This window comes from Lactuca saligna, chromosome 9 (genome assembly GCF_052625555.1).
Source record: "Lactuca saligna cultivar CGN05327 chromosome 9, ASM5262555v1, whole genome shotgun sequence".
Taxonomy (NCBI): Eukaryota; Viridiplantae; Streptophyta; class Magnoliopsida; order Asterales; family Asteraceae; genus Lactuca; species Lactuca saligna.
The window spans coordinates 5,213,471-5,240,932 of NC_136425.1; the positions used below are offsets into that span (position 1 = coordinate 5,213,471).

General features: G+C 35.9%; 3 protein-coding genes across 7 annotated transcripts; 2 read left to right on the top strand and 1 right to left on the bottom strand.

The window, feature by feature from the left end:
* Nucleotides 1–5,819: 5,819 nt before the first annotated feature.
* On the top strand, nucleotides 5,820–8,338 carry LOC145015523 (putative F-box protein At2g36090). 3 transcript variants are annotated; one of them, XM_078974007.1, is made up of 3 exons: nucleotides 5,820–6,143; nucleotides 6,757–7,321; nucleotides 7,568–8,338. In XM_078974007.1, exons 2-3 carry the CDS (start codon nucleotides 6,790–6,792, stop codon nucleotides 8,158–8,160), a joined length of 1,125 nt encoding a protein of 374 aa, XP_078830133.1. In that variant the 5' UTR covers nucleotides 5,820–6,143; nucleotides 6,757–6,789; the 3' UTR covers nucleotides 8,161–8,338. The 3 variants fall into 3 exon arrangements, with proteins under 3 accessions (XP_078830133.1, XP_078830132.1, XP_078830134.1); XM_078974006.1 differs by having other exon boundaries at nucleotides 6,777–7,321; XM_078974008.1 differs by having other exon boundaries at nucleotides 6,797–7,321.
* Nucleotides 8,339–10,213: 1,875 nt separating this feature from the next.
* LOC145017530 (uncharacterized) lies at nucleotides 10,214–11,153 on the bottom strand. Its single transcript, XM_078975549.1, has 2 exons — nucleotides 10,670–11,153; nucleotides 10,214–10,582 (listed from the first exon to the last, which is right to left on the bottom strand). Exons 1-2 carry the CDS (start codon nucleotides 11,099–11,101, stop codon nucleotides 10,412–10,414), a joined length of 603 nt encoding a protein of 200 aa, XP_078831675.1. The 5' UTR covers nucleotides 11,102–11,153; the 3' UTR covers nucleotides 10,214–10,411.
* A 5,021-nt stretch (nucleotides 11,154–16,174) lies between these two features.
* On the top strand, nucleotides 16,175–19,296 carry LOC145017738 (uncharacterized). 3 transcript variants are annotated; one of them, XM_078975709.1, is made up of 5 exons: nucleotides 16,175–16,730; nucleotides 16,806–17,310; nucleotides 17,389–17,709; nucleotides 18,250–18,384; nucleotides 18,462–19,296. In XM_078975709.1, the coding sequence occupies exons 3-5, from the start codon at nucleotides 17,491–17,493 to the stop codon at nucleotides 18,654–18,656; spliced, it is 549 nt and encodes a 182-aa protein (XP_078831835.1). In that variant the 5' UTR covers nucleotides 16,175–16,730; nucleotides 16,806–17,310; nucleotides 17,389–17,490; the 3' UTR covers nucleotides 18,657–19,296. The 3 variants fall into 3 exon arrangements, with proteins under 3 accessions (XP_078831835.1, XP_078831836.1, XP_078831834.1); XM_078975710.1 differs by having other exon boundaries at nucleotides 16,175–17,310; XM_078975708.1 differs by lacking the exons at nucleotides 16,175–16,730; nucleotides 16,806–17,310; nucleotides 17,389–17,709 and adding exons at nucleotides 17,810–17,939; nucleotides 18,014–18,154 and having other exon boundaries at nucleotides 18,462–19,294.
* Nucleotides 19,297–27,462: the final 8,166 nt, after the last annotated feature.

Genomic DNA, 27,462 nt, shown 5'->3' on the forward strand with positions numbered 1-27,462 from the left:
CCTTGATCGTATCTCGGAACGTCATCTTCATTTGGAAAGCTTGTTCCAAAGGATTTGGGAAGACCATTGTAAGATTCAGACATCTATAAAACAGGAGAAAATTCAAGTTATGTTGATTAGAATTCTTGATGTAACACCCAAATGAAACATCAAGCTAGGATCCAACACAATACTCTACAACCTAGAAGAGGGATGCCGTAATCTAGTTGCAGAATATCTGAAGGTAGGTAAATGACGATTTACCAATTTCCACCATGAAAAACGAAAAAGAAGTTTAAGTTTTAAATGAATTGAAACTCCTAGATCTTTTGAGATTCATTGAACTTTTCAATGGCATGTTTAATCTTTTTTATGCCCTACTATTTGTGACTGGGATGCCGAGGATCACAAACAAGGTGTGAATAACCATACGAATCACGTGGTGCACCCAATGCTACTATCACCTAATCAATGCGCCGGTTAGCCACACACGCTCCATTGATCTATGACAAACATCGAGTCACCCTTCGCTACCAATGTCATCCCCAAATTAGTGTGCCGGTTAACCACACACGCTCCACTAACATTTGACAAGGGTACGAAGTGTAATTCCATGGGTTAGCATACAATTTCACATTTTGCCTAAAGTAACTATGATTTGGGAATTTGTATAAGCATTTAGTTTACTTTGTACTTCATTATACTTATAATGGAAGGTTTCTGTCCTATCCTACCCGTTCGGCTAACGACCCTCCACTAGTCAAGAGTGCGGTGGGTAAGAGTGGATACCCATTCAATCGCCATTTTATAGGCAATTTCCTTAAACACCCCTTATAGACCAGCTTCGTGAATGAGGCCTACTAATGGTAAGACTGACTTTTTACTCATACATATATAATATTAGACTTTTAATGTTATATATAGTATAGAGTGTATATTACACTTTTAAAATACTAGGTGGTTTATCTTAGTAAATTATACTTTTAATTTAATTAAATGTAAACCAAAACTTTATGGGTTTATTAAATTACTTTTAATTATACACTTTAATTAATTAATAAAACCATAAGGGTGTAATTTGAACTTTTCAAATTACTAGGGTTTTAGAATTTAACATTTCAAAATTAAACTTTTAATCAAAATTTTAAATTCCAAAAACTTGAGGGCAAGTTTTGAAACATTTCAAAACATTAGGGATCAAACAACAAATAATTCAAATTAAACAATTAATTTCATAATTAACTATATTTGACCTAATCTTATTTTAGTCATTAGATAATTACCAAATAACTTTAAATAATCCATATTTATCACATAAACAATCAATATTTAAAAGATTTGAAATTATCTATTGTTTTGGCAAGGATAAACATATAATTAAGATAAAATTCGGATTTTAACTTCATAAAACAATTTAAGCATCAAATCCAAGTCAAAACAGCAGCTAAATCCCGAAATACCCTCTGCCTGACGCACTGACTCGCCGAGTCAAACATGGACTCGCCGAGTAGGGCCAACTCACCGAGTCCAGATACTGACTCGCCGAGTTGAGTCGGGCAGAGGAAAAAAAACTCGTTTTTCAGTAAATAATTTAACATAGCATCACATACAATTGAAACCAATCAAGGCTCTGATACCACTGATGGGTTTTAGGCATAAGAACAATCCTATGTGCTCATACAAACCCTAATGCTTGGATCTAGGTTTCTCTATTGTGCATGCTTTGAATCCAAGACTAATAAACTTAGATCTAACATATTATAAACTGAATTAGGGTTTAGAGAATTACCTTTAATTGTTATATAGTAATAACAATCAATTCCTTTCTTGGATTGGCTTCAAAAGCTTAGTGCCTCAAGTGCTGCACCTCTAATGGAGTCACAAACACCATATACAACTTGGATGAAGAGGAGAAGAAAGGAGGCTGCCCAAAAACGACTAGAAACCCTAGAGAATCAGTTGTCCACGTTTTTGGGGCCTAAGGGGTCCTTTATATACTAGTGTGGGCTGCTAGGGTTTCAGTCAAAACCCTAATGGACAACTTAAACTCTAAGCAGTCCATGGAACCTTCTCAACAAGGCTATGGACGAAAATATGATGGGCTTCCATCATAATTTCGTTCACCCATTATTCCTTTAGCATTCCTTAGCCCAATAACTCAATTATCCAATAATTGCAGTCCAGTCCCGTATATTTAATTAATCTCTTTTAGCCACAAAATTAATTCTTAATTAATTATTGACTAATATTAATTAAACAATATGATTTCTCCTTTAATATATTATTCTCATAATATATTAATAAATCATATTTAAACCTTTCTCTCCTTAAATCATCCTACATATTGCTATGGTGAAGGCAACCCAAAAGGACCATGCTCATAATCGGGTCAAGTACATACCAAAATAGTTATGGACTTAAACACTAATCCAACAATATATATATATATATATATATATATATATATATATATATATATATATAGTTGTATCGAATCAACTTGAATTGGCACATCACACCGCATAAATTTGTCTAATTATTTTGAAAGAAATATTACCATTTTGTTGATTAGCATTTACCAGATTGGATCCACATATGTTGATGAATTAACCACTGAACCACTGATTTACCGAGACCAGGGTATATGAGCGATTTAATTATCATCGGTTTTATGCCGATTTTTAGGTCGGATCAAACCGTTTTATTGGACTTATTTTTTGGATTTCACTTAACACCTTAAAACAATTCATTTGCAAAACAAATCGAATTGCTCAATCGACGTGAAACTTATACTTGTATTTTTTTTTAAATGTATTTAATTGATATACCACTTGTTATTTATATTTTTAATGTTTGAACTTGTGGATGTCAAATTCTTGAATTTTAATATATATATATATATATATATATATATATATATATATATATATATATATATATATATATATATATATATATATATATATATATATAAAACCTAATAAATGAAAATAAGTTTGCCACTTGTCATTCTCTTATTCATTATGTCACATGTTATTTTGTGGTAAGTTTAAACTAAATTATATTCATGTGTTATTTTGTGTTTTTTTTTTTCATTATTAAATTCCGTATAATAATTAAATGTAATAATAAATATAAATCCAACTCATTAATATCACTTTCCTTATAATTTTTAATTTTCTAAATTAAATTCAATTGTTTTAGTTGCTTATTTATTTAAATTATTAATTTAAATTTAAAAGATAAATAATCATTTTAATTTTAATAATTAAATATTTTACTTTATTCTTATAAATTTAAATTTTCTAAATTATTAGATTTTCATGTTTGTTTATTTTTTTCAATAAACTCATGTAATACATGAGTATCACAACTAATAAACAATATATACAAATCCTAAAATCTGAAAGCTGATTTGTACACAATATTTTTTTTTATATACAACAATTTATGTTTTATAAAATTATACATTATATTTTAAAAATTATATTGTATAATTTTATAAAACACACACACACACACATATATATATATATACATACATACATACATATATACATACATACCTATATATATATATATATATATAAATTATTCGGATCATAGAAACTAAATTAAACCGAGGTTTAGGGTATGTTTGTGATAACTTTTTCAGCTCAAAAGTCATTTATATAAAAAGACTATTTGTAATATGTTTCTTTCCAAAAGTTATGGTTTAAAATGTATTTGAATGGTAAAAAGACAGAAAATTGATTTTAAGAAGTATAAAAGTTCCAAAAATCCCAAAAATCATGTTTTTGTGACTTTTGAAACCAACCTTTTTTTTCTTTTGCTTAAAAGTTGTTTAAAAAAAACTTTTTAACTTAGACAAACATGTTTTGCATTTTTTTAGTTTTCTGAAAAGTAAAAAATAAAAAATTGTTTTTAAAGCATTCTCAAACAACATCTTAAACCAATCACCACAACGGTTTTTACTTTGTTAGGCCAAATGATATACATATAACGAGTGGGTTCGTGGTCGAGCTGGCCACGAACAACGGGCGTGCACACCACCCCGTTGTTTCGTGGTGGCTCGTTTTCGTGGTCATTCGTGTTTAGGACAACGGACTCGCACGACCAATAAAATTGCATCCATTTTTTATAGCTGTTCAACGGCTACATTTGTTTAAAAAAAATTTACCAATTAACTTCTTAATTTTTACCTATAAATACAACACTTTTACTTCTTATTTTTCACACCATTCTTTTTAATCTCTATACATAATTTACATACTACATCTTCACAACCAAAAGTCATGGATCCCAACCAAAACACCACTCCAAACTACAGAAATCGTAAACCCGATAACGCTTTTACGTTAGATACGACACCTCGCCAAGTCCTGGCTATGGAGTCACCTCAAGGCGGTTTTATCAATCTACTTCAAAGTGGTTCCCCTATCAAACAAACACCACCTTTCCAACAACAATATCAACCTTTTCCGGCTTTCCAACAACAACAAATGCAACAACAATACCAACAATTTCAACAATTCCAACAAATACAATAACTCCAACAATAATCGTCACAACAACAACAACCACCAATTTCACAACCACCACTTTCATCGGATTTTGTTCCAGAAACGCAACCTTCACCACCACCGCAACCAAAAAAGAAAAAAGGAAAAAAAAACCGGTCCAACCCACTACCACCCAAGAAAGGGTCCCATGGACAAAAGAAGAAGAAAAGTTAGCAGATGTATGGGTGGCGGCTTCCGAAGATCCAATTGTAGGAGATAGCCAGCCTTACGGAAGTTATTAGGAAAAAGTTCGAACCATTTTTTACGAGTTAATGGAAAGTGAAACTCAAAATGCCGATCAAATACGTCGAAATGGCGAGATATTCGACTAAAATGCACCAAGTTTGGAGGAATCTACAACAACCTCCTAAACACACGCAAAAGCGGCTCGAACGATTTTGATGTTTTCAGATGTTTTCAAGGCGGCCATGGACCAATTTGAAAAAAACAACGCCAACACGCAAAGCTTTTCCGTATATGATACCGTGGCTAAAATTGAAAGACGCCCCAAAATGGAAAGAGCAAACGGAAGGAACTTCCCAATCTTCCGGTTCAAAGCGTTCGAGAAACCCGGATGGAACTTCTCAACAATCGGACGGCCGAACACACATCGACATCAACGACGATCCGATAGATCTTGAAAACGATCAACCTCTTCGTCGGTCCGTTGGAAGAAATAAAGCAAAAAAAAGCGGTGTCAACATCTTCGAATTCTAGTGTTATGGATATGTTTGACAATAAATTTGATCGATATGTGCAACTTCAAGAAACGAAGGCCGAGGTGATGACTCGGATGGAACAAAAAATGATCGAAGCACAAACATCATTTCAAGAAGCACAAGAGACACTCCAAACAAAAACCGATATGAAAATCTTGAAAATGAAAGCGGACGATCTTGAGGGTGAAGACTTGGAACTTTTCCAAGTAATGAAAGAGTTGGTTCGAGTCCGATGTAGGCGTAGGGGTAGCTTATTTTATTTATGGTTGGAATTTTTAGTTTTTTTTAATTTAACTAATGTAATTTTTATTTTGATTGTTATTTTTATCTTTTTTTTTAATTTCAATTAATGTAATTTTTATTTAATGTAATTTTATATTTTAATTTAGTGGAAAAATTAGTATTAAAAAATGATTTTAATGTATTTTTGAATTAAATTTAAATAAAAAAATTGAGATGAAGTGGTGTGTTTAGTGGTAAATATCATGTGTGTGTGGTGAGTATAACGGAATCACCAATAACCATGAAGCCACAAAATCTTCTAGAAGCTTTGTCTGCGGGGCTCCACAGAGGTGCCGGTAGGCGGTATGTATACGTACATCCTGGTCAGTGTTTCTATCTTTGTTGCCGTCAAGTATCAATCGTCTTGAATGTCCAAACACCAATAACACCGTTCGTCGTTGGCTCAAACTCGATAAAAGCCTCACTCATCACTCTTCTCACTCCCAAATTCTTACTCCCAAATTGGGTGACCTAAATTTTCGGACTTGGGTCCAAATTTGATCATCAGATCCCCGGAGTGGTGCTATTTTTGTTTTTTTTTTTGTCCCCCTCTCGACCCTCTTGATATTCCGATCAAGGCTCACATGGGTTCCTTCTGAAGGTGCGTTCTGTTATAATTTTGTTAAGCTTTGATCTTTTTTGAGATTTGGGTGTGGATTTGTAACTACTTTCAGTTCCCATGACTGTATTGTTGTTTGTAGATCGTTTTCGTTGTCAAGATTCTAGTGCTAACTGTGTTCTAGAGGTGTAATTCGCGTGATTGTAGACTTGCTGTGTGTGGTTAAAATTGCTATTATTTTGATCCTAAATGAGCTGAAAATTATAATCATAATCAGTTTTAACCAAATTGAGGTCTCAGTGATTGGTTTGAGTTTGCAAAAATTGAAGTACATTTCATATCAAAGGATGAATGCACAAGACTTGGTATGAATTTGTTGGAATGCCATGTGAAACCTTTTCTTGATAAATGTAGTACTTCTTTCAAATTTTGGAGTGGTAGTACTTCGGGCATACCACTACAAATACACAATTCATATATGATATATGTATTATCATTATGTTTATTTCAATTAGAAACATTTTTTTTTTATCAATACACCACACTTAAACAAAAACGGGTGTTTATATGTGCATTGTTGAAGTGAATAGTGATTGTTGGTACTTGAAGAATTAGAATCAATTAGCTTTCTTACGACTTGTTATTGGTTTTTTAGAATCTGATTATTTTTGATAGATGAACTACAAAAATGTCAGTGGCACAAATTGAAAATATGGGCACATTAAGCAGTGATCTCTTCTACGACATACTAAGACGCCTCGATGGTGCGACCCTAGCAAGTGCATCATGTGCATGTGCAGCATTTAGTTCCATGTCAAAAGAAGAAAGGTTATGGGAAGATGTATGTTCTTCAATGTGGCCTTCAACAAAAAGAGATGATGTGAAAAACCTGATATTATCAATTGGAGGGTTTAAAAAATTCTATGGAGATTGTTTCCCTCTTATTGTAAACAAGGAGGTTCCCGAATTTAGATGGAGTGATTATCCCGAGTATACAGAAGAACTGACTGAAGCCGAATATTATGGGGATTTTGATGAATTTGAAAATGTTTCGCCTTCTGATTTTGTTTCGATGGTGGATATTAAATATAAAGATAAAATAATCTGCTCCAAGGTTATTTGGGGCATACCGAATGCAAATGGTTTTGATGGCTGGTTTTCTAATTGTCCGTTTCGGATCGATTTGTTTGACTTCACGGGTCAAGGCGATGACCACACGGGTATGCTTGCAACATACTTACATTTCTTTCTTTACCGATAATGCTTATCTGCTTTATTTCTCACCTGTAAATTATAATTGCAATGTACTTGCATTTTGCTACCAATATAATTGCAATCATTTCATTCCTTCTTCCCTCATACCATATAGACAGTATACATATACACCACCCAAATCTTCTTATTTATTTATTTATTTTTAAATTTAACCCGTGATGAATATTATGAACTTGAAATGAATGAATCAGGTGGAGTTACTCTTTCTGTTACGGATGGTTTGCCTGTGGTGACCTCAATGGAAAGAGAGAGAAAAGACGGGAAACTTTGGAAACAGCTTTGCGATGGAATCAGGCTGAGTTGGATAGTGGTCAACACAAAAGTCAAACAAGCAGCCAATTTATCAAGCTGGAGTCCGTTGACCGGTCAAAGACACTGGCCCACAGACAAAGATTTCATGCTAAGATTCGGGTCGATCCTCCCAGCCAAAGACATTCTTCCATGTCAGATGGTGGAATGCATCCTCGCCATGAAGTTTCAGGTGACCGAAGCCACCACCGCTGGGGCCCACACGACCCTGAAACTGACTGAACTTTGTATGCAGTTAGAAGACATGGAAGGTGCGCATGTTAATGGGAGGAACAGTTTGCTTGTGCTTAAACAAGGGTTGAGGTGTGATAGAAGCAAGAATTATAGCTTGGCGCTTGAGTCTTGCTATTTGTATTCCAAAGCGCAGAGTGAGATTAAAGAAGAAAAGCTGCGATATGAAAGTTGGTTGGATCGATTGTGGATTTTTGGTGGCATCACCACGTTTTTCGCCTTCTTATGTTGCTATTTCATGTGAACTCCGAGGTTTGTTGATTGGGATTTCTTTTTGTTGTAAATTTCAAAATTTTATTCTTTTTCATACGATTTATCCCGCTTTTTAACATGTTTTTGGGGTTTATTGTAAGAAAGATAATATATATATATATACTAGCCGTTACCCGCGCACAGCAGCGGGGACAAATAGCTTCTTTCAACGATATTTTTTTTAAAGAAAAATGTTATGTTCCAAAAGAAAGTTCATGTCGTGGGTGAGAGGAAGGGCGGTAGTCATGATAGTTGTTAGTTGAAGGCGGAAGGAGGCAGAGCGGCTGTGGTGGTGGTGGTTATATTGTCTTGATTACTGGTTAGGGTTCTTCCAGAGAGTGTGTGTATATTTCTTACTTTGAAGGGATTATAAAGATAGATATTATGAGATGGCTTGTTACCAATGTGAGAGAAGAGATCCTCTATAAATTGTTGACATTGACCGCTTTAAATGGCTGAAGTGTTGAGATTGACGGGTTCAATTTACAAATGAATTCTTATATTAATTTGATACCAGATTTTTAGGGGATAAAAGATAGGGTTAAAGTTTTAATATTATTATATTATAAATGGGTTGTACTTCAAGCTTAATAGTTTGGACGTCTTAAAAAAATAATATTATTATATTCAATCTATTTATAGAAATAGTTAGATTTCTTTTATATATATATATATATATATATATATATATATATATATATTACCTTCATCAAAAGGGATAATGTCGCTTATATAAAGGGATAATGTCGCTTATATAGGACCAACTATTTTGTATGTATCCAAAAAATTATTCCTTTTTGCATGCGATAGCCGATAAGTTCAATTTTTTGTTATGAATTTGTTTTTGTTTAATGTTTATACAACTTTTTTCTGAAAATTCGCAGTGTATAACTTCCTTTTTTTTTTTTTTTTTTTTTTTTTACAAATTCATTTTTTAAATAAATGTTTTTATAACTTTTTATCTTTTCTTATAACCATCTTTAGAACTAAAAAAACGTTTCTACAAATTTGTTTTATGAATTCGTTTGCAAAAAGAATTTAGAAAAAATATGAATTTTTAAAAAATTATAAAACTAAGACAAAACTTCAAAAATGGTCCCTGTGGTTTCCAGAAATATCAAGTTTAGTCCCTAAGTTCAAAAAACCTCACAGATGGTCCCTGTGGTTTCAAAACTTTTAACAAATGGGCCCTCCGGCTCACTCCGTTAGCATTTCACCGTTAACTCATTTTTTAATAAAATATTGCAGGGGTAATTTCGTCATTTCAGTTGTAACTTCCACTCTTTAAAAGAAATTGCATGTCCGATTTTTGGGCAAATCCTTTAGCTTCATCAGTCGATCATCTCTCCTCCTTTCCACTGTTGCTCGACCGTTGCACCCTTCACGACATCCAATCGCTTCTGATTCAAAGATGGTGACTTGCAGATGTGGGAATGAAGCAACGAAGATCACTTCATGGACGGATCGTAACCCTGGAAGGCAATTTTGGAACTGTAAAAGATGTGGTTTCATTCGATGGTCTGATCCCCCTATGTGTGCTAGGGCATTGGTGGTGATTCCAGGTTTGATAAGATCAATGAATCGATTGGAGGAGAGGGTCGCCACTTTAACTGCAGAATTGTGGAACTACCAGCTGATGTTGTTTTGTTCATGGGTGTTTTTTTTTTGGTATTATTTTAATCTCTAAATATCTTCTGAAGGTTTGGATGGTAATGGAGTTTTGGTTTTTGGTTTGTAACCATTGCAGGGTTTTTTTTAATTTTAATCGGATAGGGGTTTTTTTGCTTTCAGTTTATGTAGGTGGTTTTGGAATTGGTGGTGTTGTATTTGGTTTATGTATCAGATTAATGTGTAATGCAGTGGTAATGGTAATGGTAATGGAATGTAGTTTGTTATAGTTCATTGTTCAATTTCTTGAATGTTTTTGAAATGTAATTGTTAAGTGTATTGTAATTGCATCTTGAAGATGGTTTTCATTTGCAATTGAAATGTACATTGTTATTAATTGATCTGTGAAGTGAAGGGTAGTACACAAAACATATTAATTCATCACCAAAAAGTGCATACACACCATTACATTCAAAGTTATAAAGTTCTTAACACAACCATGATCCAAAAAGTGCATACACACCATTACATGCAAAGTTTTCAAGTTCTTAACACATCTTCAAACAAGTACACATTACATAAGTTTCTAAATACCTACAACACCAACATCCTAATAACCACTAAAAAGTCAATTTTCAGCCTCCTCCAACTTCACCACTGCCTCCCTGCCCTTTACATGTTCTGGAATTGTGCCCTTTGTTATGACACTTTGAACAAGTGACTGCCAAATATTTCCTGCTCAATCTACCAGCTTGGCTGTTTGGCTCATCAACACCCCTTCTTCTCTTCTTCTTAGGCCTCCCAACCTACACATGTTGATATACTATAGTTAAAATTGAATTCATTCCATGTTCACATGTATACTATATATTTTGTGTACTTTAAATACAAACCTGTGTCTTATGTTTTGGTGGAAGTAAAGTGAATGGGCAGTCACTTTTAGGCCACATTGTACGTCCATTCAATGGATCAATTTTGTTGAAATACATGGCTTTCCATGTTGATAACCTATAGCAAGGATGGACCCATTCATCAACATGTGGGGCATTTTCACCATTTTCAATTTTGTCCCATATAGCACAAACAGCATGTCTACATGGGAAACCTGTAATCTCCCAAAACCTACAACTGCAACTGTGATCATTCAAATTTACCACATATTGGTCTTGCCATGTGCTTGCCACTTGGTACTTCCCTGCCCCATTGTATTTAGCCACATACTTTGATGCATCAACCTTAATCTTTTCAAACAGTGTAGTTGCAGTAGGGGTTAGAAGTCCTTCACACTTATCTATTTCCTTTTGCACCACACATAACCTCTTCATGAGATACTCTCTAATATACTCTAAGCAAGTGATAATAGGTTTATCCCTACCTTCATCTAGCTTTGAATTGAATACCTCACAAAGGTTATTCAACAAACAATCAGTATGTACCCTTCCTGAATAATATATATTAACAGAAGACAATTACACATATAGTAAACACACAAAAGGGAAGATTAAAAATTCTCAATAAATTTCTAGAAACTTACCACTAAAGTGAGATTTAGCCCAAGTGTTTGCTGGGATCTTAAACACCCAAGCATGAGCCTCTGCATTGATCTTCTTCAACTCATCCATTGCTCTGTTAAAATGATTGACTGTTGTTGCTCTACCACACTCCCAAAGCTGGTCACTTAAGTCTTTTCCTTTCCATTGCTTCTTCATGTTTTCCTGGATATGCCTCAAACAGAACCTGTGTTCTGCACTAGGGAATACTTTCTCCATTGCTGGTATTATTCCCTAAACAAAAGTCAATGTAATCAACATTAGTTAACCAAATGTATTTAGTAAAGGTAATAAAAAAGTTAGGTGGTACACACCTTTTGTCTATCTGAAATGAAGGTAAAGTTTGAATTTGGTCCCAGATCCAGATCTTCTCCTAACAGTTCCAAGAACCAGGTCCAGCTACTTGTTGATTCTGTCTCTACCACTGCATATGCTACAGGGTATATGCCATTGTTTGAGTCCAACCCTACAGCAGTTAACACTTGCCCAGGGTAAGGGCCCTTCATGAAAGTACCATCCAGACCTAGAAAATCTCTTAATCCAGATTTGAATCCTAACTTCAATGCACCTAAACAGACATATATTCTTCTAAAAGTTCTTGTGGTAACAGACATGGAGGTTTCTGGATACACATCAATCCTAACTGTTGTACCAGGATTAGTGTTGAGTAGCTCCAACACATAATCCCTCAAAAATCCATACTGTACTTGGTAGTCCCCACTAATGATACGCTCAGCCATTGACTTTGCCCTAGTGACCTTTTGCAATGACATTCCTACCTCCAGTTTCTTGCACAACTCTTCGTGTAAAGCTTTCACTGGAATTTTAGGGTTACTCTGTATTTGTTGAACAATTAAGTTTGCTACGTATCTGGAAGTGCAAGCTTTAACCGCCCTTGTTTGCAAACATTTATGCTCATCCTGTACTGTTTTCACCAACCAATCCTGATTTTCATTAGCCCTCGATATTTGGACTGCCCATGGACATGTACCTTTATTGGCAATTACATCTTTACCCTTGCACTTTGCCCTACTTCTGGTTGAGGGCCCACCACTATCAACTCCTGTAGAAGGCTTACTTACAACACCTTTACATTTCACCCTAATCCGGATTTTGTCATTTTTGGCTAGGTATAAAGACCTCCTTGTTGCTACAGCATGTGAGTTCATGTAGTTTTTAACATCAACCTTGGTTTTGAAGACCTGACCAATCTGAAATGGTTTAACATGAACCTCTCCATGTGAGCATGTACTTGACTTACTCAACTCTTTTAGCAGTCTCTTCCTATCATCTTCATGAAATCCTGCAAATTGATAATCATCAGTGGCAATAACTTCCAACTCATTATCAAAGTCAACCACACCAATCCCATCATCTTTTGAATGATTGTTCAAGATTCCATGTTCATCTACATCAACAGCATTATGGAATTCACTCATGTCTACATCTACATCAAATTGTATGTTAGACTCATCCACATTGTATTCACTGTCATCAGAATCATCTCCACTATCCTCAGAACCATGGCCACTCTCAGAGTAAAAAGCATCTCCACTATCATCACTCACCATACCCTCTAGATAATCCACTTCTGGTTGTTTTTCAAATGAAGTTTGAACATTAAACTCAGCATCATAATCAGCATAAAGTGAGTAATCCTCTACAAATGGTTCATAGTCATCAACTGTTGTAGTATTAGCTCCATTATCAGCTTGGCAGCTTGGTTCCTGTACATGGTAAGTTCCCAATTGTTCTTCAGTTTCAACTGCACTAGTGATCACTTCTTCTTGAGTTTCAATTTCATGATTCACCACTTCCTTTTGAATGACATGACTTTGTTTACCTTGTGACCTTATAAATGGTACAATACTCTTTGAGTAATCATGGCCTTCATCAACATCTAACACTTGTGACTGCTCATAATCAGGGTTCATAGACTTGTTTAGATCAAGCTTTCTACTACATGAGCCTGCTTCTCTCCTACAAGGTTTCTTTCTATTCATTTCAGGTGACACACTATCAGGCTCCAACTCTTCAATAACAACTTTAGAAGGAGACTTGTAATAACTACCTACCCTTGTCTGACCAGTTTCAATATACACCCTAATAAGTCTGTCTTTAGGGACATATGATACCATTTTAAGTACATCTTGATCATTACCTAAAGGCATTAAGCCATAGTCCAAAGGGTATTCAGGGATACAGAAATGGTAGTAAAGGGTTTGCTCAGTTTTGTACCCTAGTTCTCGAACCATGTCGTCAAGCTCATGAACTGAAAATAAATCAGTGTCAACATAATCTACATATGCTACAACACCATCAACGTATTTCCTTCCAGGTGCTTTGGTGAAGACACTACTGTAGTGTATCTTCAACGTGAAATAGTTCTCATAACCTTCTGTAAACACAAAAAAAAAGAAAGAGTAAAATCAATGATTTCCTTACGTCAACACAATAGACCAAGAAAAAACAAGTTTTGTTGTAGTATTGTACCGTATGTTTTTCCTAAGTCCTCCACGGTTACAAATTTTTCTCGAAAACACCATATTGATAGCACCATTGCAATTTCTGCAGCTTAAAACCCTAAATCCCAATTTCTGTTCTTGCTTCTACGATGGGAATGAACCCGATGACTAAACCTGTAACTGGTTATCTTCTTGGGAGAGGGACGGGTAGTGATGTGCAAGCAAGTAATCATTTCATATTAAAGAGAGGAGGTTACAACTGAAATGACGAAATTACCCCTGCAATATTTTATTAAAAAATGAGTTAACGGTGAAATGCTAACGGAGTGAGCCGGAGGGACCATTTGTTAAAAGTTTTGAAACCACAGGGACCATCTGTGAGGTTTTTTGAACTTAGGGACTAAACTTGATATTTCTGGAAACCACAGGGACCATTTTTGAAGTTTTGTCTAAAACTAATTTGAAAAGATTGAAATTATTAAAATGGTTATAAAACATGACTTTTTGGATAAATACAAAATTCTAAGTTTAGCGTGGTTATAAAAGGTGACTTTTTTACATGAACACAAAATTCTTAACTATCATAATATGTTTTATGTTTACTTAAACTAGCAACCTACTTTAATTTCTTCAAATGCTATAAACGGATAATCCTATAACAATCACCGACTTTTAAATCCTGATTGGACGCCGTCCATTGGCGACTTATGATGTCCATTGGCGACTTATGATGTGGCGTATGTTTTAACACGTAAGCATAGTAACCGATAGAAAATAGAGAAAAATACAAAACTAATCATTTTTCCTAATTACTTATCCAAAAATAGCAAAAAAAGAAAAAAAAAACTCACTTAGCCAAAAATAGCCCACAAAAGAATAGTCAACTTTAGGTTGACTACAGAGGATGACTATTCTTTTGCCCTAATGGGCTACTGTTTCAAGGGATCGTTTACTTTTTCGTGGCCTATTAATCCAAAGTATATAATGATTTTTTTTCTTTTTAAATTAGGTCATTTTCATATTGTTTTTTTTTTTGTTTGGCTACATTTTTCTTTCAATGAAGCATCCGAAGAACAACCACGTTTATCAATTCTTTTTAAAATTTTTACCATGTCTGTGATTAGGTCATTAGGAGTAGGTTGTGTTTATGGGGATAATTTTTTTTTTGAAAAAAAAATATAAAACCGTAGGTTTCATATGAAACCTACGGTGTACAAGTGCCCAATGCACTGTTTGTGCAGTGTCGACTTGTACAACGTAGGTTTCATATGAAACCGTACGGATGTTTTTTTTTTTTTTTTTTTTAAAAAAAAATGTATCAATAGAATAGGAATTGGATGTATTTTTTTGTGGTATAATTTTTTTATCAAAAAAAAGGGGAAACCGTAGGTTTCACAACAAAACCATTTTTTTTTTAAAATTTAATAGCCAATAAACATTTGTATCCCCTTGTGTGTATCTTATAATTTTTGTTTGGAAAAAAATCATAAGTTTCCTAAAATGTATGGTTATATATATATATATATATATATATATATATATATATATATATATATATATATATATATATATAGGGAAAGGATCAAATGAGTACACCTAAAAGGTTGAGAACGCGAGAACAAGTATATTCATTTATGATTCCATGTATTTATTTGTGGCAAAATGATAAATTTTTATGCACAATCAATATGAATATGCTTTTTCTTTTCAATTGAATTGAAGCCGTAAAAATTTATCATTCCTCCTCCACAAATGAATACATGGAATCACAAAAGAATATACTTTGTTCTCGCTTTCTCAACCTTTTTGGTGTTCTCATTTGATCCTACTCCTACATATATATATATATATATATATATATATATATATATATATATATATATATATATATATATATATTCAATTTTCTTAAAAAAAAATTATTTAAATGTATTTGTAACGATTGTATCCCCTTATATGTATCGTATGATTCAATGTTTTGCATGTTGTTAAAAATGATGTTATTTTCTATGTCTCAATTATAGCATACAATAGCAATGTACTATCTATGTCTCAATTATAGCATACTGTATTGATAAAATAACATTGTGTTTTGATAGTTTTGGGTTTATTATAAAATATGTTATTGTCACTTATACAAGTAGAATAGAAAAGACAAAAATTTGTGTGAAATAATTTACTTTGGTATTTTATAGAAAGTAAATAAATTATATGAAATGTTTAACTGTTTTATTGTGTGATACTCCAACACTGTTTATATATATATATATATATATATATATATATATATATATATATATATATATATATATATATATATAACCTTATTTAACTTTATTTTTTATTTATTTTGTAGCTTCCTAAAAAAAGATGACATGCAAAATATATGTGAAAGCTTCATGTCACAAGTTGCATGAAGTTTTGAATCTGTTGAATGGGCCGGTTCGAGAGATATTTTCAAGGACTAGCTTTGGTTATCTCTTGGATCTACTAACTCAGTCCGAAGACAGACTACTTATTCATGACCTATTACTTCACATGTTGCGTCCTACCCCTGAAAGTGATGCTGCTGAGCATCTACATTTCATGTTTTCTAGACGTTATTTATCATTTGGGCCGGAAGAGTTTTGTATTGTCTCGGGACTTTACATGGGCCATTTTCCTATTTCAAGGATCGAATTTTCAACCATTTATAATCACAGATACGGTGATAATACATTTCGGTCCAAAGTCTTCCCGTGTCGCACGGCCACTACGTTACTTGTAAAACATTTAGAGCTACTTATCTTGAACCGACGGTTCAATGAGATATCGACTGACGATGTTGTCCGTGCGATTTTGCTATATATCCTCAATCAAGGTTTTTTGGAAAAAGAACCCAAAGACAAAGTCACGAAGAAAATTTTGTGGGTGGTGGAGAACCTGGATAAATGGAACATGTATTTATCAATTTAATCTTATAAAAAAAATACTATTTTTTATACGTTTAACTAATAGTTTTGCACATAATATAGGTTCTCGTGGGGGAGTTACCTATGGAGTAAAACATACCCTAGATTGTCGGGTATGTTTAAGAAATTTGAGGATCATATGTCCAAACATCCAACAAAACCTTGCGTGTATACACTATCCAATTTTGTTATTCCGTTGAAGGTAATAATATAATTTTAAATTTTTTTGTTTTTATTTTTTCATAATCCCTGTTAGTTATTGCTAACTCTTATATATTAATGTATATTTATATTTATTACATGATATGGATATGAGAGATGTTCCCACTAGCTCGGGGGAATGCTGCGTTACGACGAAACAATTTATATCCTCGTATGTTGCGGTGGTTTCACCTTAGGAGGTTAGCATGGGAGAATGTTTGCAATCTTTTCGACGTTGACCAGGACGAGGCACATCAACCGAAAAGAAAGATGATTGCCTCTGAGGTCGAGTCATCTACTCCACATTACTTGACATATATTACTAGTCTGAATCCAGAAGTTTGTACGCTACAACTTTAGAAAATATGTAAGTAAAATACTAAAAGTAGTATCTACTATATTAAAAATTTTCAACTATTGTTGATATATAAAAAAATTTATATAGGGAGCATCTTCATCTGATCCATCATGTGGAAACAGCCGATCTACCCAGTCCACCGGAGAAACTCATACGGTGGGAATTAATAGGAGAACAGCCCGAGAAATAATGGCAAGACTTCAAACTCATACGGTGGGAATTAATAGGAGAACAGCCCGAGAAATAATGGCAAGACTTCAAACTCATACGGTGGGAATTAATAGGAGAACAGCCCGAGAAATAATGGCAAGACTTCAAAGCTTGGAGGAAGAAATCCGAGGAATAAAATGTAAAGAGCGATTTGAAAACTGGGATGACAATAATGAATTTTTTGACGCAACGTTTGGGGTAAAATATTTCATTTTATAAATTTACTATTAATTCTTAACGAAGGTTTCGAGGTAAAATAATTATTTGTTAAATTATTTTTCCTTTAAATGTTGGGGAATGAAGATGTGGGAGGTAGTTATTGGATGACAAGCCTGGTGAACGAACAATTCGGTAGTCCACCGAATTCAAATCGAGTAAACGAGGATAATGATGTTGGTCGTAGAAAACAAAAACAACACGTGAAGGAGGTTATAATTTTTTTTGTATATTACTTTTTATATTTTTTCAAAGTATATTAAATAAATTAATATGTATTTTGTAGAAGAAGAAAAAGAAGATTGTTGCCAACAACATCGTGGATGCGGAAAATCATATACCCATGCCTCCTGTTGCAAAACCACGTTGTCCGGTTAGGGTATTGAAAAGGGATGACAATAATGAATTTTTTGACGCAACGTTTAGGGTAAAATATTTCATTTTATAAATTTACTATCAATTCTTAACGAAGGTTTCAAGGTAAAACAATTATTTGTTAACTTATTTTTCTTTTGAATGTAGGGGAATGAAGATGTGGGAGGTAGTTATCGGATGACAAACCCGGTGAACAAACAATTCGGTAGTCCATCGAATTCAAATCGAGTAAACAAGGATGATGATGTTGGTTGTAGAAAACAAAAACAACCCGTGAAGGAGGTTATAATTTCTTTTTTGTATATTAATTTTTATATTTTTTTCAAAGTATATTAAATAAATTAATATGTATTTTGTAGAAGAAGAAAAAGAAGATTGTTGCCAACATCGTGGATGCGGAAAATCATATACTCGTGCCTCCTGTTGCAAAACTAGGTCGTCCGGTTAGGGTATTGAAACCTTCTCAATATCTTTGCTCTCCATATGTTTCTGTAAGTTTGTTTAAAATAATATTTACTATAAATTTTTTTTTAAAATATATGGATACTTATTGACTACGTGTATACTGTATGTTCAAAATGCTCCCCGATATCGTCCGGTGGGGTAATACGCAATGAACCACCACCCCCCGTTTCTTTTATCGATATTCGTAAGCACTTCACGAACATCAATGCTTAGTCTAGAAAAATTTGTGCAAAATTTGACAACGTGTAGGATTTTAATGTTATCCAGAACAAAGTTTCCAATGATTTTTCAGAGCCTACTCTTGTGCGTAAATAGTTTTGCACGCTCTTACAAGTGTAACCACGATAAGAATCACTGAAAACATTATCTACGCAAGAGCTAACGCCATTGTACATATTGGATATGAACGCTATTTCCCTACCCTCTCCGAGACATTCTTTTAACCTCATCAGGAACTAGGTAGAATTTACCACATTATTTTCAACCGCCATACCAAACGCTATAGGGAAAGTCAGATTGTTCCCATCTTTAGCAATAGCTACAAACATTGTTTTTAGGTAGTCCCCTCTAAGAGGGACGGTACCTATGTAGAGGACATGTAAGAAATAATGCACGAAGGGATGGACCTGTAATTTTTATTAGTGCACACCAATTACTTTAAATGTACAATCATTATCAAATGTAAAAACACAAAACGGATTTGGAAAATAATTATACCACCCATCCAATAGCCACAAAATAAGATTGGAGACGATCCATCAAATTCGTTTTGATGTGAGTGTGAGTATGCAGGTTGGTTCGCCTTAGGTTATGAAGGTAAACAGGCAAGTTGTTGAAGCTTTCTTCATGGTCAGTGTCTGAGAAACTCATTTCGTAAGAATTGTAAGAGACAATTAGCAATTACTTAGTGTGCGTAAGGTTGTGTGGGTTAGGGGCTTTCCACATGCGGACACCTAAATAAGCAGGAGCTGTAAAGGCAAGGTCAATAATGTATCGTCTTTTTGAACAACATATTTGTCGTTTCAAAAAGTATCTCCGTGTAAGGTATCTGACAATCGGACTACTCTTTGACATTATTTTACTACGTTTCATAGACTTTGACTAATACTTTGTAGCCTGCATAATGTATTGTCTTTTCGAACAATATATGTGTCGTTTCAAACAATATCTCCGTGTAAGGTATCTAACAATCAGACTACTCTTTGACATTATTTGACTACGGTTTCATAGACTTCGACTAATACTTTGTAGCCTGCATAATGTATTGTCTTTTCGAACAATATATTTTTCGTTTCAAAAAGTGTCTCCGTGTAAGGTATCTGACAATCGGACTACTCTTTGACATTATTTGACTACGGTTTCATAGACTTTGACTAATACTTTGTAGCCTGCATAATGTATTGTCTTTTGAACAGTATATTTGTCGTTTCAAACAGTATCTCCGTGTAAGGTATCTGACAATCGGACTACTCTTTGACATTATTTGACTACGGTTTCATAGACTTTAACTAATACTTTATAGCCTGCATAATGTATTGTCTTTTCGAACAATATATTTGTCGTTTCAAACAGTATCTCCGTGTAAGGTATTTGACAATCGGACTACTCTTTGACATTATTTGACTACGGTTTCAGACTTTGACTAATACTTTGTAGCCTGCGTAATTTATTGTCTTTTCGAACAATATATTTGTCGTTTCAAACAGTATCTCCGTGTAAGGTATCTGACAATCGTACTAGTCTTTGACATTATTTGACTACGGTTTCATAGACTTTGACTAATACTTTGTAGCCTGCATAATGTATTGTCTTTTCGAACAATATATTTTTCGTTTCAAACAGTATCTCCGTGTAAGGTATTTGACAATCAGACTACTCTTTGACATTATTTGACTACGGTTTCATAGACTTTGACTACTACTTTGTAGCCTGCATAATGTCGTGACAACTTGATATTTTTCAAACCAATGTAACATTCAAAAAGTCAAACATAATGAACTATTTAGAATCAAAGAAATCAACATAAAAATGAAGTGTTCTAAAATCTAAATTGGGATGCATAAAGTGTTAGATATCGTGCCAAGGTTTCCAAAAATATAAAGAACACTCAAACCTGAGTTATAACAAAAAAGTTATGATCAATCGAAAATCCACGACACACCTAGTAAAACACTGATAAACGTAAAAAGTGAAACTTCAATAAAATACTTTTTAGCCCTAGACACCTAAACGAAAATCGTAGATTACGTTAAACCGTGAGCATGCATAAAAATAACACCCAAATCTGACTTCGTATGAAGAAGTTACAATTTTTCTAAGTTTCGGAACAACGGTAGACAAACCCAGTACAAATTTACAAATCATTTATGGTGACAAACCCAGTACAAACCGATATACTTTGTCACGAACGAGTTGTTCGCCTCAATCTACCAAGCGGCAAAACTCTTGTCATTTATGGTGACAAACCCAGTACAAATTTACAAATCATCTCCTGCGTCAAAGCCCAAAAATACCTTCTCAAAGAATATCATGCCTTTCTAGCCCACGTGGTAGACAAGAAATGAGAATCGAAAGACATTAAAGACATTTCGGAAGTCTGCAATTTCCCTGACATCTTCCAGGAGTCCCACCAGGAAGTAGAAACATTAGTATCTTTCATCTCAACATCCTCAGTTGGCCCTAATTGTTCTGTCTTAACTGAAGCTGGAGCAAGGGTTTGGCCATACTGAGCAGACATTTCTTCCTCATTGGTCTCAAGGGGTGGGTTCTAGTTTTCATTAAAAGGAGGTGGCACACTGTCATACCCTAAACCCTTGGTTTGATTATCTTTAAAACTCAATTGTTTTTCTACGAAGGACTCGAATGTCTTACTTGACACGGTATAATTTTTGAAACTAACATCTATTTTTCCCCACTTAATTTTCAAAGTGTTAACTTCTTCAGTTACAGCAGCAAGTTTGCTTTTAATGAGATCGTAATTTTTACACTTATTGTTGTAATCTTCCTGAAGCTTTCGGAAATCCTTGATTTTGGCTTCTAATTGAGCTTTTAATGGTTTTTGACATTTCATAAGTTGATATCTTTCGTATTTTAGGTCCTCATTTTCCCTTTTTAGCAAATCAATTTGTTCGCGAAGAAATTTAATCGTAGCTTCACAAGATAGAGTACATGAAACTTCATTTACCGGAATAGATGAGGAACTCATTTTTATAAAAAAAATATGCCCTTTGACTAAAAACTCAAAAGTCAACCTTAAAAGTCAAATTTAAAAAGTCAAACTTGAAAAGTCAAACCGAAAAGCTAAATGAAATTTGAAAGTTAAATGAGAAAGTCAAAGTTTAAAGTCAAAGGTCAATCTTGAAAGTCAAAGTTAAAATTTTAAGTAAAAAGTCAAAATTAAAAGTCAAAAATTAAAAACTAATTTTGTTTAGAAAATGGAATTTAAAAATAAAAGAAATTTGAATTTTGGGCTAGAAGTGTCAAATTTGCGAAATTAGGTGCGAATTGGAATGGTTTAAATTAAAATCAGAAGGATTAAATCAAAAGGTAGCTTGGCCCAAGTGGTAACATGTGGTCATCAATAGAGAGTAGACACGGGTTCGAACCCCGACACCCCTAATTTCGCTTCCCTTTTTTTAATAAGATGTTGCTGGGAAGCTTGTTTGCGAAGACGCTGAGATGCGAGGACGAGAACGAAGCGATGCGATGCGACACTGAGAGCGAGACGAGGTGCGAACCGGAAACGCTGTTGGACCGCAAACTCTGACCGTACACGTGCGAGCTGTAAACTTACCGGGTCGTAAACTCTTCGCAGATTACCCCCTTTTTGCTTCAAAACTCGATCAAAAACTCATTTTTTATCAAAAACACGAAGAACAAACACCCCCCTATTTTTCCAAAATCTATCCAAAAACGCAAGAATCCTTCCAAAAAAAGATCAAATAAGCTCCAGATCTGACAAAATTAACTGATACAATCCAAGCTCTGATACCATTTGTAAGTCCCCAAATTTGCTTTTGTATCAATCAGATTCGTTTGATGGTGCTGAATCCCAATCAAACAGATGATGCCAGATCAAAATAGAAGAGAACGAGAAGAACAATAACTGGAATCTATGATGTATTGAAAATATGAATGAAGATCCTTATAATATATTCACACACATTCTCTCCTTCTGTCTTGTTTCTCTCTCTAGAACACACCTTAGAATACACACACTTAAGCTCCTTGTCTGTACTCTCCACACTTATCTTCTCTCCTCACCCTTACACCTATATTTATATGGAACATGGGCCAAACACGAGTTCACGGCCGTGAACGGGTTTACGGCCGTAAACCCGTTTATGGCCGTACACACCAACCTGTCCATGAACACAACCCCAAACACATATTCCACTATAGACAAATACAGTTGCCTAGAAAAGCAAAGTATAAACCATAATTTTGATCCAACACCTCCTGTTTCTGGAACAAGCTCCACGAGGAACTGGGCACGTGGCTGCATTTTAGCACAGTATATCATCCGTAGACCAACGTTCAGAGCGAGCGGACCATTCAGACCCTCGAGGACATGTTGAGGGCGTGTGTCATTGACTTCGGAGGGAGCTGGGACTCCCACATACCCCTTGCATAGTTTGCCTACAACAACAACTATCATTCCAGCATTTGCCCTCCACCTTTTGAATTGTTGTATGGGCAGAGATGTCGCACCCCGATCTGTTGGGGTGAGGTTAGACATAAGGTGATGGGACAGACCGAGGTAGTCTTGCAAACTACCGAGAAGATTCAAAAGATTAGACAACGAATGCAAACCGCTTAGATTCGGCAAAAGAGTTACGTCGAAAGACGCCGATCTAAGTTAGAGTTCCAGGTCGGTGACGTGGTACTCCTGAAGGTCTCGCCCTGGAAGGGTGTGATTCGCTTCAGGAAGAGAGAAAAATTGGGTCCCTAATACATTGGGCTATTCAGGATCGTTGCCAAGGTTGGCAAGGTGGCATACATGTTAGAGCTACCAGAGGAGCTTAGTCGGATCCAAAACACTTTTCACGTTTCACAATTGCGAAAGTGCGTTGTGGATCAGGAGTCAGTAGTATCGTTGGATGATATTCAGGTCGATGAGCATCTGAATTAGGTGGAGAGGCTTGTGGCCATACTGGAGAGGAAGATAAAGGTTCTACGGAACAAGGAGATACATTTTGTAAAGGTACAGTGGGAGTATCGGAGGGGATCCGAGTGGACGTGGGAGCCCGATTCCGAGATGCGGGAGCATTACCCGGATCTATTTATTGCAGCAGACTTCAAGGATGAGGTCTAGATCAATTAGGGGAGAATTGTAACATCCCGAGATTTTGCATATATTCTGAACCCTCTTTACTATCATTATTGGTCATTTGTAGTCCTTGGGGTTGGAAGTGTAGAGCCAAGATAGGTTTAAGGGCTAAGGTTGCAACCTTGGATCAAGAGGGAGTACGTTGAGCATGCATAAGAGTAAGCTAAGCGTACTAAGGTCCGCCTTAGTACGCTGGGCGTACTTATTTCAGGATGAAACCCTAATATTTAGGGTTTAGCGGCTATATAAGCAACATTATGAGCACATAACCCTCCCTTACCTTAGCCTACACTACTTAGAGTCGTTTTCCCCAAACCCAAGCCATTTTCTTGAGTGTGTGAGCTTATAGAGTGTATTTTCAGTGTTTTGAGAAGAAGGTGTTGCATCAAGGAGTTGGAGAAGAATATCAAGCTTGTAGATATGAAGTTTGTTGGTGCCCTAGAAGCTCCAGAAGGTAAAAAAGCTTCAAACTTTATACATGTATTTTGTAGATTTTGCTATTTTGGCTTTAAGGAACCATTTCTTGTCCCAAAATTCCCAACATGGTGCATGATGTGATTTGGACAAAATAAAATGCCCTTCTAGACTCATAAAGAGGTTTTGAGTGATAAAAATGAGGTCCCAATCGCTTAAGATGTCTCATGCATGGACTAGGAAGGTCTTAATGGATTAATACCATGTATTAAAAACTTTCTGGAAGTCCAAAGTGATAAAGTTCGTGACTTTATGGGTCCTAGGCACATTTGGTCACTGGATCTGAAATTTGGGCTTAAGTGCTTAAGCCATTAAGCACTTATTAAGGTTTTAGCAAATCATTACGTACACCCAACATATATCCAGTATGCCCAGTGCACTGGGTTAACCACCCCGATGGTGGTCAACACTAGGACGAGTACGCCCATCATACGTCCTCTGTTAGGCTTTTGACAATCGGCTTCGGGATTTGGGTTGTTTATAGACTAGTTGGATTTGGGCCTTTTCTGGACTTTATGAATATGGTGTTTTGGGGAAGTTTTGAATATGGAGCTTGGAATGAGGCCCAATTAGGGAGTTGGGCCCAATTTGGAAAATTAGGCCAATAATGGTGTAGCACCTGGTTTCCGGTATGTGAATTTTGTTTGAGCATTGCCCTATTTTAGCCTTGGACTCGGCGAGCCATAAGGTCCGACTCGCCGAGTAGGGACGAGACTCAGGACACGTTTAAGTGGGCGACTCGGCGAGTCCATATCCTGGACTCGGCGAGTCACCGCTGCTGGATGAAACCCTAAGTTTCAAGGGTTTGCACCCTATTTAAACCCTCATTCCGACCCAACTCGTCCCCATTCACCCCCAGAACTCCCCCAACATCGTTTTCCCTTATTTCCTTGAGAGATTGAAGTGTTCTTGGTGTGTTCTTGAAGGTTTTGAGGAGAAAGAGGAGTAGATCAAGAAGAGGAGAAGGAGATCAGCCATCCTTGTGTCATTTCAACATTTTCCTTGAGGTATATCTCGTTTTTCCCCTGTTTCTATGCTTAGGATTTCATTGGGGACACTCTTGAGCAATTCTCCAAGCTTGTTTGTGCTTAATGATTCGTAATAAGTGGATTAACCTTTAGATCTAGGCAGGATTGAGCTCCAGGAGCTCAGATCTGTTGGCTTTATGGCCCCATGTGGCTTGTTCATCCTAGATCTACCCTTTTGAGGCATTTTGCACCCTAAAATCCACATTAGTGAATATCCACACGTAAAGTTGGAAACTTTACGTGTGATTTGTGTCCTAGAAGTCCAGATCTATGAATGGCATGGACTGAAATCGAGTAAATCGGTGTATTTGGTGGATGCATGGCGACGACTCGGCGAGTCGTATAGGTGACTCGGCGAGTCTGGTCGCGAGTCACCGATTTGGTCCCTTCATGATGTGTCGAGTTGAGCTGTGAGTCACAGGGGGTGACTCGGTGAGTTGGGAGCTGAACTCACCCACGTTAGGACTCGGCGAGTCAATGCCCTGACTCGGCGAGTCCAAGGCAATCTTCATAGATCAAGAACAGACTCGGCGAGTTGTTCATACAACTCGGCGAGTCTTAGCATAAAGTGTTCTTCGGATGAAGATGAACTCAACGAGTTGTTCATACAACTCGGCGAGTAGGATGAAGGAGTTGAATGACAGTAAGAAGGTGAACTCGTCGAGTCATAGCCCGACTCGACGAGTAGAACCAGGGACCCATGACAATAGTTTGCTAGGGACTCGGCGAGTGGAGATCCACTCGGCGAGTCGGGTCAACTGAAAGTTGACTCTAGCTTTGGCTTAGAGCTAGACCGGGGGTAAAATAGTCATTTTACCTAAAGGACAGTTAGCAGTGTTTGATTGAGTATGTTGTGGGAATTGCAGCCGGAGGACTCCCGGAGCAACAGCAGTCAGTTAGTTCCCGATCAGTTCAGCAGCTACTTTGAGGTGAGTTACCTTCCAGTAGCGGTGGGTCTAAGGCCACAATGCCGGTCCACCAGTAGGAGACGTATGATAGATGATTGTCTTTGTGAAATCATCTAGGTTTGCTATTACCTGTTATGTTATATGCTATCATGATACGTTATATGCAATAGTAGTAGAGTTCGGTTGTTAGGACCGCTGGGTAGTCAGACACCCCAGAATTATCTGACTGTATGTGATGGTATGCTTGTATGTTGGTCTGTTATGTTATGCGATAGAGGTAGCGGGAGGGGACCAGTCCCCGAGGATCGGTTGTTAGGACCGATGGGTAGTCAGCACCCCAGAATGGCTTGACATGGGTAGTCAGCACCCCAGAATGGCTTGACCCGGGTAAGACGGCACCCCAGAATGGCCGTATGGGTAGGTCGGCACCCCAGAATGGCCGCACCGGGTAGTCAGGCACCCCAGAATAGCCTGGCAGTACGTATGTTATGTGTTTGTATGGTATGTGGTATGTTGGGGGAACTCACTAAGCTTTGTGCTTACGTTTACAGTTTTGTTTTCAGGTACCTCTGCACCGAAGGGGAAGGAGCCGGCGCGGTAGCGGCACGTCATACACACACTCTTCGGTTTCCGCATTTACGAGATTTCCTGGGATTGTACTCTGATATTTTGATGGGATGTATGGTTTGGCCTTTTAGAACATGGTTACGATGTGTTATGGTGTGATCAAACAATGTATTTATTTATTAATGTTTTCTAAAGTAATATTTTAAAATGAAATTTTCGGACGTAAAAATTGGGTCGTTACAAATGGGCTTTGCATAAGGACTTTCAAGATTATGGATTTGGCATTGGGACTAGGCCCAATAAAGAGAAAGGATATGATGGATTGTGTGGACCCTTAGTCAAGACTGTTATTTTGTGTATTGACTTGGTATTTATTATGTGATAGTTTGGGATTTCCGGTGAGACAGCGATCAGAGATTTTTAGTACTTCGGCACTACTTGCGAGGTAAGTTATCCTCACTATACTTAGGGGTCTAAGGCACCAAGGCGGACCCATTGGATATGATATCCTTGCAGTTGGTAGTATGTTAAGTATGAGTTAGTGTTTCATGCTAGTTTCTATGTCAGTTAGGTAGATCTGTAGGACTAC

Coding starts and splice junctions, on each gene's coding strand:
- LOC145015523 (XM_078974007.1), top strand. CDS start 6,790: ATGTCAGTGGCACAAATTGAAAATATGGGCACATTAAGCAGTGATCTC. Junction 7,322..7,567: donor TCAAGGCGATGACCACACGG/GTATGCTTGCAA, acceptor TGAATGAATCAG/GTGGAGTTACTCTTTCTGTT.
- LOC145017530 (XM_078975549.1), bottom strand. CDS start 11,101: ATGAAGAGGTTATGTGTGGTGCAAAAGGAAATAGATAAGTGTGAAGGA. Junction 10,583..10,669: donor CACCAAAACATAAGACACAG/GTTTGTATTTAA, acceptor CAACATGTGTAG/GTTGGGAGGCCTAAGAAGAA.
- LOC145017738 (XM_078975708.1), top strand. CDS start 17,835: ATGACAAGCCTGGTGAACGAACAATTCGGTAGTCCACCGAATTCAAAT. Junction 17,940..18,013: donor AAAAACAACACGTGAAGGAG/GTTATAATTTTT, acceptor TGTATTTTGTAG/AAGAAGAAAAAGAAGATTGT. Junction 18,385..18,461: donor AAAAACAACCCGTGAAGGAG/GTTATAATTTCT, acceptor TGTATTTTGTAG/AAGAAGAAAAAGAAGATTGT.